The sequence below is a fragment of the Phascolarctos cinereus genome, unplaced genomic scaffold, assembly GCF_003287225.1.
Source record: "Phascolarctos cinereus isolate Bilbo 61053 unplaced genomic scaffold, phaCin_HiC Scaffold_1;HRSCAF=81, whole genome shotgun sequence".
Classification (NCBI taxonomy): Eukaryota; Metazoa; Chordata; class Mammalia; order Diprotodontia; family Phascolarctidae; genus Phascolarctos; species Phascolarctos cinereus.
In genome coordinates this window covers 158,737,588-158,749,695 of record NW_027555514.1, presented here as the reverse complement: position 1 = coordinate 158,749,695, position 12,108 = coordinate 158,737,588, and the positions used below count along the sequence as shown (strand labels likewise).

General features: G+C 37.3%; 1 protein-coding gene across 6 annotated transcripts; it reads left to right on the top strand.

Moving 5' to 3' along the window:
* Nucleotides 1–437: 437 nt before the first annotated feature.
* On the top strand, nucleotides 438–11,707 carry MEIG1 (meiosis/spermiogenesis associated 1). Of its 6 annotated transcripts, none has more exons than XM_020999779.2 (5): nucleotides 636–714; nucleotides 2,883–2,982; nucleotides 6,875–7,062; nucleotides 7,730–7,898; nucleotides 10,176–11,707. In XM_020999779.2, the coding sequence occupies exons 4-5, from the start codon at nucleotides 7,761–7,763 to the stop codon at nucleotides 10,302–10,304; spliced, it is 267 nt and encodes an 88-aa protein (XP_020855438.1). In that variant the 5' UTR covers nucleotides 636–714; nucleotides 2,883–2,982; nucleotides 6,875–7,062; nucleotides 7,730–7,760; the 3' UTR covers nucleotides 10,305–11,707. The 6 variants fall into 6 exon arrangements, with proteins under 6 accessions (XP_020855441.1, XP_020855437.1, XP_020855440.1 ...); XM_020999775.2 differs by having other exon boundaries at nucleotides 6,875–6,978; nucleotides 10,176–11,701; XM_020999782.2 differs by lacking the exon at nucleotides 6,875–7,062 and having other exon boundaries at nucleotides 438–714; nucleotides 2,926–2,982.
* Nucleotides 11,708–12,108: the final 401 nt, after the last annotated feature.

The window sequence follows — 12,108 nt, the reverse complement described above, 5'->3', positions numbered from 1 at the left end:
CACTGCCAGGTCCATCCTGACTTCAAGCTGCTTCGGAAGCCAGTAAGGCCGTAGATTTAGAGTGGGCCAGGGGCCTTGGAGGCCAGCTAGACCAACCACCGGAGTTGGAAGTAACTTGACCCAAGTCACACTGGTCATACCAAGGGACAAAGGGCAAGATTTGCTGATTCCAAAACCAGCGCTGTCTCAATACCTCACACGTTGGCTTACTTAAAAAAACTCATTCGCAGGTGTGATCGCATTTTGATCCCCTCCCCAGAACTGTGCGGTGTGTTGTTTTGTTTTGTTTCTCAGAGGAGGAAACGTGGCACAGTGATTAAGCGACCCGCTCAAGTTTCAGTGATCTTCCAGATCTAATTAACAGCCGGGGCACTAAACTCCAGCTCTCGCGACAATTCCAGCGGGCTCCGCCTGGCGTGGGCGGGGCGACGAGTCACCAAGGAAACACGCTGCAGCTCCCATAACCTCCAGCGCCAGGCTCCCTCTTCCGAAGCGCCTTTCCAAACGTTCCAATTTCCCCGGCGCAGGCGCACGGGAGAAGGAGGGCAGGGCCGTTGGCTTTGGCCTCGAGCGATCTTCCGGATTGCTAGGAGGCAGGAGGGCACCGGGCGGCCGTTGCGTCTTTTCTGGCCTAGCCCAAGGATCCCCAGAAGCCGAAGGAATCGCTTCCAGCGCCGCCTGTGCCCAAGCTTCCAGTGCCACAGGGCGTCGGCAGTGAGTAACCGGCAGCCCCGGGATCTCACAGGCAGCTGGGCGATGGGGAGCACGAGGGGCGGGAAACCAGTCGGCAGGGGACGCTGCTCTTGCGGACCTGGGCCCTGTTTCGCCTCTCTCTTCCCTAGCTCCAGGAGGCCCCTCCCCACGGCCCCAGGCCCCGCCCCTTTCTCCTTTCCGGCCCGGAGCCGCGAGACCGCCTGCTGGACTTTAATCCTCCTGCTCCCTGGCCCACGCGGTTTTCTATCCATCACCCCCCCCATAATTATCCCCTTATTTTTTTCTAATCTCAGTCCCTTTATGATACCATAAACCCCGCGGGAAGAAATATGGGGGAGCCAAGGTTCGTTGTCCATTACCAGGGTGGCCTCCAGAGGAATGGTTCCAAAGCACCCTCAGCCTCAAATGCACATAGTCCCGATTTAGTCATGGAAGAGAGGGCGTGTGTGTTGAGTCAGTTCTTATATAATGCGTAGGAATCAATAATCTTAAGGGGAAAGAGAGCCTTTTGGAAATATTTTAGAATGTATTTTTTAAAAAAAATAATTCTACCATATTGAATCTATTTTTTTCCCCCAACTGATGTCAGGAATTTTATACAGAACCTCACTTGTAGTGGTTTAATACAACACCGATAGATAAAGCCAAACAGCATAGTATTGCAAATTGAAAGAAACCTTAGGTTTGAGCTCAGATCTGATTTTGAATCTTGGTTCTGTCACTTGTTAGAGGTGTAGCCTTGGAAAAGTCACTTCAGTTTATCAAGCCATAATTTCCTCAGTAAAATGAGTCTGATACTGTTTGCTCTACCTACCTCACAGGGTTGTTGTGAGGATCAAAGGAAATGTGTATATAAAGTTTTTTTAACTTAAAGTGCATGTAATTGTGAGCTATTTTTATTTATTGTTTTCCGAAGGTCCTTTTTATACTGCACACAATGGCCTATGAACTGGACTAAGAATTCCGAAGAACTTAGATAACTTTCTACTTTAAAGTACACTGAGTTTATCAGGAGAGCTAATTGTCAGGTTGGAAGTTAGGTAGAGACTTCCTGAGGGGGATGACGTGTGGGAGAAAGTGAAGGTAGGAGAGAAGTATGGTGTACTAGTTAAGGTCTGGAGGTGGGGTAGGGAAGTGTTACTGAATGGTGTCCAAGATGGGAACATGAATAGCTTTGGGTAATTAAAGTTAGGACTTTCGAGCTACCACTAGAACTCTCATGTCCAGAGGTAATGATTGATTCATTGTTCTTAACATACAATCTTTTTACTTTTTAATCATGTTACCCTACATATAGATACAGACACATTCACTTATTTTGGTTAAAAGGGCAGCAGTTATATATATATGAGTAGCTGCATACCACTCGTTTTTATTCAGGGCCTAACATGTTATCCTGGGGAACAGGAAGAGTAAAAGGGAATGAAGTATTAAGAGTGTAGGAATTTTAATTCTGGTGGAAATATACAGCTAGATGACCCAGTGGATAGAGCACTGGCCTGAAGTCAGGAGGACCTGAGTTCAAATCCGACATCAGACCAAACACTTGACACTTACTAGCTGTGTTACCCTGGGCAAGTCACTTAACCCCAATTGCCTAAAAATAAAAAGAAATATAATAAAGGAATTTTAATACTACTAGAAATGTAAGTGCCAAAAATGAATGTTAAAAATTATCTTTACATGTAACTGGGGGAAGAGAAAATATTATTTAAAAAAAAAGAAAGAAATGATAGTGCCTTTCAGGGATTCATTAGTAAATAGAGTCTGGGGAAAGTATTTGTTACAAAATATATTGTGTGCTAGAGAAGAGCAGAAAGGAGTAAAACTGTAAGAGAAATCTATGTAACACACATCATTTCATGGGTTCTATATCAGTTGCTTCCCATTTGGAATAGGAAGCTATATAACATTGGTGGCCCTGAGAGGAGTGATTCTACTGCATCTATTAAGCTAAATTGCAAATTCTTATTAACTTCAAAACTCCTAACATATTAAAATTCCCTTTCAGAAGGGTAGAAAGTACTGAATTATTTAAAATTTCAAGAGGAAAGTGGAATTTCTACCATTAGATTTAATCCTGCAAAAATAAATCACTTTATTATAGAAGTCAAAATATATATCTAATAAATTGAGAATATTATCTATCTTTCTGTTATGTCTGACAGTAAATGTCTTTGGGTCTCAAAATGCTGAATGTTCTTAACACAGTTTGAATCTCCAACTGCTTTTTTGCCAGAAGGATTGGAAATGTTTAGCTACAGACAGGTAATTGTAGATTGTGTATTTTTGTAATAATAGTCAACTCTGTTTTGTGTTTTATCCTCATTAAAGCAAAGTATAAAGCTGAAAAAAATGTTTTTGACACCACTGCTATGCAGTACCATGATAATACTGTCCAAGGTTCTTGTTAGATACTGTTCATTTTAGAAGTACCTGATATCTACCACAAGGATTTGCAGTTCTACCAAAGAGAATGTTCATTTCTTAACTATACTTGCCTCATCTAGCACTTAATCTACATTCTGTCCTGTTAAATCTAGCACATAGTTTTCTATATTTTTGAAACATGACTAGAATCAGAATCATTGTACAACAAATGGAAATATAGGCATAATTGTAACATGTATCAATGTTTAACATAGAAAACATATTGCAGCAAAAGTACTACTAAATGTGGACTGAAAAACCAGATCTTAAAAAAAAATCTCAAAAATCAATTGGAATTATGATTATTCTATACTTTAAAAAACTGCTTTATTTTATATTATCATTTTAAGTAATACAATTACTAAATTTACATAAAAACCTGACTTTAAATTTTGAAAGTGTTTTGAATGCACTGAGTAGCACTCTGGTATTTCTTTTGCATGTTTCTTGGTAGAATTTTTTATTTTTTATGGAATATCCACTTGAATAATTGGCTTATCAGTATGTACCATGTATGTCCAGGTCTACTGGACAAGCTCTTTTGTTGGACATACTTAGTATGTTGCTTAGCAGTGAAGCAGTTAACTGAGATGGCATGTAAGTGGTTATAATTAGAATTTAAAGTTAACTTCCCATTAAAATGAATGGAATTGCAGGATGAACATCTCTTTACTGTTTTGAACAAGCTGGTTCATTGCTGCACAGAACATGTACTATTAAATGTTATATGTACATATATACTACCACTTACAAAAAACGTGAATATATCTAGAAATATAACATTACCTTGGGCCCTGAATAAATATGTAAAAATCAAGGTTTCAAAACTAATCCTAGTAGTACTACTAATTTTGAAATATATTTAAATCAAGCTTTATTTTAACAGTCTTATCTGGAAAATTGAAACAAGTTAATTCAATAAACATTTGAGTTCAAGGCCTCATATAAGCTATTGATGGATATTTGAAGATAAATTGAATTGTCCTGCCCTCTAGAGATGATGTACACATAAGTAATTACAGTGCAAAATAGTGCTAGTAAATAAGACAAGTATAAATAAAGGGTTCTGAGATTTTAGGGAAAGAAAAATTCATTTCTGTCCCAGAGTTTGAGATGTCATGAAAAAACAGGTTTTTAATAGACAGTGGTAGGAAGAAAGGCTTAGTAGGGAATGGTATGAATAAAAGCTTAGGTTGTGTTTGTGTTGAGTTTTATCTGACTCTGTGACCCTATTTGGGTTTTTCTTGGCAAAGATGCTGAAGTGATTTGGCCTTTCTTCAGCTCATTTTACAGATGAGGAAACTGAGGCAAAAAGGATTAAATGAGTTGCCCAGGGTCACACAGTTATTTAGTAAGTGTTTGAGGCCAGATTTGAACTCGGGAAGAGTTCATGATTCCAGGCCTAGCACTCTTTTTCACTTCCCCACCAAGCTGCCCCAGGATGTGTTTAGGGAACCCTTAGTAGTCCTGTTTGACCAGGCAAGAATTTAGAGTACAATGAAGGCCATAAGACGAGATAAAACTAGAAAATAGGCGGGAACCATGTATGGGATCTAAAAGCTGGGCTAAGAATTAGGACTTTTGTTTGGTAGGCAATAGAAAAACATCACATTTTTTGTGTTTTGTTTTTAGTGGAGTAATAATTCAGATATTTGAATTAGAAGTCACTTTGATAGCAGTGTATAGTCTGGATTAAGACAGAGCAGGGGGAGTTACTGTAAACAAAGAGACTATCACATTAGTCCAGCCAATGAGATCCTGAACTAGTGGCAGTGAGGGATCAAAAGGAGTGGATGGATGCAAAAATTGGGAGGGAATAAAATCAGTAGCAAGTGGTAGATAGTAGAATTTGGAAGTAAGGAAGAAGAGGAGTATTCAAGGGAGAATATCAGGGATGACATTCACTGTTTAAGCTTGGGTGTTAGAATGGTAGTGCCATTAATAGAAATAAGTACATCAGGAGAGTAGGGGAAGCGGATTTTGGAGGGAAGATGATAACCTTGTTTTGAGTGTGTTGCATTGGAGATGAAGACAAAACATCCACACAAAGACATCTAGCGGGCTTGAAATTTTGAAGTTATCTACGGAGGTGACAGTTAAGCGGTGGATTGCAAAAGAATGGAATGAAGATAAGTGGTGAAGGTAAAGGACTGATCCTCAGAGAATGTCTACAATTTAGGGTTAGGAGGAAGAAGAGGAGCCACTGAATGAGGAGGGGAAAAGGAATCAAAGAAATAGGCAAACCAGGAACATATTGGAAGCCAGTATCTACTACTATGCTATTTAGTGTTTATAAATTTTAGCAGAGTAAAATATATAATATTAGATTTTATGAACATTGACTCAAAATGACTTATTTTCAGAATTTCCATTTTATGTGGTTTGACTTCGCTGTATTTCATCCACTAGAAATAATGTTTTAGTGGAAGAATGGTTTCTAGGACACAGTGAAAATTGAGTATGCATTACATTTGATTTACTGGTTTATATGTTTGGAAAGGTGTAACTATTAGAAGTATACTGCAGATAGCATTCTGCACTCATTAGATTCTGATCTTTGATGTCCCTCTAGCATTTGAAACTCATCATGTCTAAAGTTGAACTCATCACTTTCACCCTAGATCTACTTCTCCCCCTAACTTCTCTGTTTTGATTCATGGCATCACTGTCTTCCAAGTCACCAGTCTTCTAAACTTAGAGTTCTTTCTTGACAGGTTCCTTTCCCTAACCCAACACATCCACGTCCTGTCATCTATATCTGTACAATTTTGGGGGTTTTTTTGGCACCACTTCCTATTTCAGTCACCCTAGTTCAGGCTTTACCTGTTATCAACTAGGCTGCTGTAATAACCTCCTCATTGGTCTTCCTGCCTTCAACTTCTTCTCTCCCAAGTACATCAACACACAACCTGGACCTCTTTTCAGAATAATAGTTTGCTGCCTACACTTACAATAGAAGAAAATGCCAGATTTCAGTTTGAGATACGAAAAAAAGACAGTTTTTTCCCATTCAAGTTCATGGACTCCCTAAATCAATCCAGGGACCCCTTAGGTCTGTGGACTCCAGGTTAAGAACCTCAGTCACTTTTAATGTCTTCTTGTTGCCAAACAAATACAATATAAATTCCTAATCCTGGTATTCAGATCCTTCCACAATCTGGGTGTAACCTACCTGTTCAGCTTCCTTTCATCCTACATTCCTGTTTATATTCTGTGTTTCAAATGCACTAGACTACTCTCCACTGCCCTTTTATAGCTTTCTTCTTCTCAGTTCCATGTGCTGTGCACCATACCTGGAATAGCCACTTCCTATCTATTAATGTGTTCCTTATTTCATGCCCAATTTAGATTCTTCCCCCAAAATGAAACTTTCCCTGATCTTTCACCCTCTCCTCCAAATGATCTCAATCTCTCATAGCACTTTGTTTAGAACGCTACTTTGCACTTATGTCCCTTTCTCCTGTATCATAGGTTTTCATTATTTGTGTTCTCATCCATTGGAGTATAAGCTTTTAGAGAGCAGCGTCTGTGTCATATCTTTGTTTATATCCCCACACACCTGAATGCCTCAAATACCATAAGTAGGCTCTTAATAGGTATTGGTCAAGTTGAATTCAAATTGCAAAGGACGTGTATCTTTAAATTAGTGACCTGAGTAACTCTGGAGCCCACCTTATAGCTGTCATGGACTTTATGTCTTAGTTTTGGTTCTCACATTGATCTGTCACAGGATGGGGCACTGCAGTGATCTGAGCAAATGGACCAGGATGGCAAGCAGTTAAGAAGGGGAGAAAGAAGAAACAGCGATTTTCCAGCAACAAGGAATGGGAAAGAGTGAGAAGAAAGATCTTACATTCCCTTCCTAGGAACAAATGGCAATAAGAAAAGAGAATTTTAAAATACGATCACGTGGGAATGGTGGGATGTTTTGACATTCTGCTGTACTATTAAAAATAATAGTGTATCAGAAATATGCATACATATTAGCTTAAAACATCAGGATTAGAATATAATATTAAGACATCATGTCATATCTTTGAATGTAATTGAGAATGAAATAAATAGCTTCCCAAGTCTATTCTAGTTTGTTGTTTTGTTTTTCAAGAAAAAAGTCATAAATCCTACCCACTTTTGGAATTCGGTGTGGAAAAACTTAACCTACTTGACATATTTTAGTCCTTTTTAAAATGCTTCTCTAAAATGTCTCACTTTAAAAGCTATTTACTGTTGTTTAAAATCAATTATCTAAGAATTCTAAACTTTAAGATGAAAAGTACCTAAGTATGCATTTCGTAAAATGGAGGACTGTTGTGAGGAGGAATTTGTTAAAATGCCCACTTGGTACTTAGTTTCAGATATCAAGATGGGTCAGGAAGGTTTAGGGAAAGCGTAGTGGCCTTTGCTGTACCTCGTAATCTTTAATAGAATCTTGCTTAAAGTCTGAGGCTGAGGTTTTTATTACAGTAGTGGTTACAAACAGGTTATTGGGAAATATATGTATTTTTAAAATTTTAAGTCTTTCTATGGGGGGGCATTTCAACAGTTTGTCATAATTATAAGATAATATTGTTTTAACATCTTTCAGAAAAAAGACTGGTGGTAAAACTTCTGTAGACATGGCTAGTTCTGACATGAAACCAAAATCAATAAGTCGTGCCAAAAAATGGTCAGATGAGATAGAGAATCTGTACAGATTTCAGCAAGCAGGATATCGGGACGAAATTGAATATAAACAAGTGAAGCAAGTCGCTATGGTAAGGTAGATTGTAGAAGAAGAATAATTTTCCTATATCAGAATAGTTGTTATGTCCCATTCAAGAAGCAACATATTTGTTTTTATGTTTATCTGTTATTATGCTTTTCTTTCTGGCATTTGAAGGGGTTGGAGGACAGGGATGAGGGGATGGAGTTCCAACCTTGAATTTGAAATTTTTTTTTTCTTTTAAGGAATTTAAGTTAGTGTTTATGAAGAAGTTGATCTAATAATCTAGGCCACTAGGTATTGCAGTGGATGGGGTGTTGGATTTGGAGTCAGAAAGACTTGAGTTTGATTCTTTCCTGGAATGCTTACTAGGTGTGTACCTCTGGGCAGTCACTTAACCTGGGTCTCTCAGTTTTCCCATTGGTAAAATGGGTATAATAATGGCATCCATCTCATATTTGATCCTCACAAGAAGCTGTGAGGATCAAATGAGCTAACATTTGTAAAGCACTTTGTAAAACTTAAAGTGATAAATGCTAGCTATTATTGTTAATGTTTAGAATATAACTTATTAATAATGGGCATTAGCCAGGTTCAGCCTTAATGAAATTCATCTTGGTTAAGCATTCAGAATTTTCTTTATAAGGATGCTGTAGTTATAAATGCTTTGCATTTTTCATATAGATAAAGCTGTGTACAAAATGCCTAGTTAATTCAGGCTTATTATCTACTTTCTGTATCCTCAGAATCTTTAGATTCTCATCTTTCGCTTCTATCCAGCTGGATAGCTTTTCTTATTAGTGCTTGGCACTTCTACAAAAAAAGGGGGTGGAAAAATGAAAGATGAAAAAAAAAATCTCTGGCTATTTATTAGTAACTGTGATTTAAAAAAAAAACCTGCTTGGAAATGAGTTTAAAATTATTGATCCTAATTGAATTATGTATGATTTTTATTTATCAGAATTATCACAAGTATTTGAAGTTGACTATATTCCTATAACCACAGGAAGGGTTCTTAGGGTTTTTTGGTACTACAATAGTTTTGAAATATATAGAATAGGAACAATATTATTTGAAGAAGGCTAAAATAAGCCCCAATCCTTCAGCTGTAGGCAGGGCTGTCCTCAAGGGTCTGTAGCAGTCTCTTTTAGTACTGAATGTTTGCACATTGAGTCCTCACCTTTCAATCAGTCAGTCAGCAAGGATTTATTACATTTTTGTACAGGCAAAACCAGAACTCTATTTCTTAATCATGGAATGGAGGAGAGACCCTTTATTATTGAAGGGTATTCATGCCAGCAGAGAACAAGGTCTAACAAGTCCTTCCAAGCTAAAAGTCTTCAAGTATAGCCTGGGGAGAACTAGTCTAGCTGAGTGAGTTAGGAAAAGCGGATGGATCCATACCAACTCAAAAAGGCTTAACATTAACATTGTGTCAATTAAAAAAGGTATTCATTCTGATTAAATCAGATTTCTTTTAAGTATTAAAGTAAGGCTGTACATCAGTGAACAATAAGAGCAGTTCTAAAAGAGAAAAGTAGTCACAAAAGGATACCCTGAGGAATGGATGTAGAAGAGGACAAAAGCAGCCTTAACCTGTGTTGTTTAAGTATTGTGGGATGATATGTAATATATAAACCTCAGATTTTGTTTTGTTTTTAGTGGTTGGCAGGACCACCTCCTCCCTTGCTAGGTACCTCTCAGAATTTTTCCAGAAATGTGGTCCTCGAAAGTTTAGGCCTGCAGTCAGACTCACTTATCTTTCCTTAGGAATGGCTTTGCCCAAAGGTAACATCTTGTAGAAGTGATGCTGGTGAGGCAACTCATCAAGCCACAACGTAGCTTGCAGTAATAGAGCATTGACTTTGGAGAACCTGAATTCAAGTCCCAAGTAACTAAGATCTTTATTGCAGTATCACCTTGGGTAAATCACTTAATATACCTAGGCATCAGTTTCTTAATGGCAAATGGAATTGAACTAAATTTATTTTTAAAGTCCTTTTGTGCTCAAAATTATATTACCTGAAGGCATGAGAAATTTGAATTTCCTTGAATATGTTCTATGTCGTGGCCATTGTCTAGAAATTCTAATATGGTTCTAGGAAGAAATGATAAAATGAGTAAGTTTTATATTTTTTGTTCCAATTGTTTATCTGAAAGTCTATATATATAACTTTGTTGAAGAATAAAAGTTTTATACAAGTTAAATACTTTAATTTTTTTATTTTGAACTATCAGTATAAAATACCAAGAATTCTTTTGCATTTAAGTACTTCATAAATATTATAATATTTGTTTATTTTCTTTGTGTGTGTGTATGTGTGTGCAGGTAGATCGTTGGCCAGAGACAGGCTATGTGAAGAAACTTCAGAGAAGAGATAATACTTTCTATTACTACAATAAACAGAGGGAATGTGAAGACAAGGAGGTTCATAAAGTGAAAATTTATGCTTATTAGCATTTCTTCCTTGTGTGATTTGTTATTTATTTTAAAAAACCCACTGAGTTTCATGAAATAACATGTAAAATGTATGTCAGATCACCAGCTGTACTCTTCACCTTAATGCTTTGCAACATAAAAGTAATGAAATTAGCTTTCTTTTAAGCCACCTTGCCCCATAGTTTAAAATATCTGATAGATAAATAAAATATCATCTTCTAAAAAGAAATCAGGGGGAAATTGGTTATTTCTCTATTTTTGGGATTGAGTTAAAAAGCAAATAACTTATTTTTTCAGGAATGTTGTAATATTAAATCAACCCCATTTATGCTAGAAGGAATCATGCTTTTGAATCATGTCTGACACTGCATAGGATTTACTTAAGTTTTTGAGTGACTGCAAATGCGATTTTACCAAGATAATTTTAAAAAGATGATATAAACCTTGTCATTAGCATCACTCCACCTAGTACAGTCCTTTTTGATTTTTCTTCAACTTCGTCAAGGCATAAATGGCAGACTCTGTAGGGCAAAGAAGAGGAAAAAATTTCCAGCTTACCAGATTATCTGAGGAAGCCAGACATAAACCTGACTACCTTAGATACTCAGCATAGCCAAGTTGCCAGAAAGCAATTGAGGCAGCTTAAAATGGCAGTGGATAGAACACCAGGCCTGTAGTCAAGAAGACCTGAGTTCAGATACAGTGTTATATACCTACTAGCTGTGTGACCCTGGGCAAATCACTTTGTTTTCCTCAGGTCCCTCATCTTTAAAATGCAGAGTTGTTGTGAGGCTCAAATGAGATCATTGTAAAGTACTTGGCACATAGTAAGTGCTATATAAATGTTATCGTTATTATTATTATCATTATCTGAGGGGATTTATATAGGAGCTAAGCTTCATCAAAGAATAATCATTATATAGTTTTCTCTAGTGATTCAGTTTAGTTATACCAGGCCCTTCTTCCCCGACTCCACCCCACACTGCCCTACCCCAAGAGAGGAGACAGAAATATTTAGAATGAATGATAGAATGATGAGAGCAGCCTCTGACCAACAAGAGGAATTCTGCCTATTTAGCTGACTTACTCATGACTAGAGTATTCAAAATACCTGGAATCTTAATTGGTGTATTTGTAAAAGGCTACAGCCCCCGTAGCTGTAAAACCTCTTGTTTTAAACCCTCCCACCCACCACTCTTCCGCTAAGAATTGGTCTATTGTCTGGATAGAGACGATTGCCTGGGTTAATTGTGTGACTTCATTTCTCCAAAACAGATAAATAAATATGGGGACTCAAGAGTGGTGGTCAGGCATCAGCAAATAGCTCCTTATACCCTTTTCTTTTTAATATGCTTGAGCATTCCACTAGTGATTTGATTGCTATTAATAAACTCTGTACTTAGATTCCAGGAGAATGTGACTATGTTTCTATTTTTTGAGATTCAGAACCAGACTAACTCAACTAACTATAGTTTCCTATCATCTTTTTCTTTGTCAGTCCATTCCCCTAAATAGTGTTCAGAAACCCAAGCAAATACTCAGGCTTCTTATATAATTACATTTCCCACAGAGCCAATAAACATTCTTATGCAGTACACAGGTTTGGGCTAGTTTTATGTATATGTGTATATATGTGTACATATACACACATACATTCACTGTTATTTCACCCTGATTTACTGGAATAACGAAAGCAGAGGAAAAGGTACAATTTATGAACATAAACATCTATCAGAATTCTTGGCAAGTTTTACATATATTTAATTCACATAAGCCATAGGTAATATACATTGTATGTTATGTCTTCCCTCTGAAGACTGAC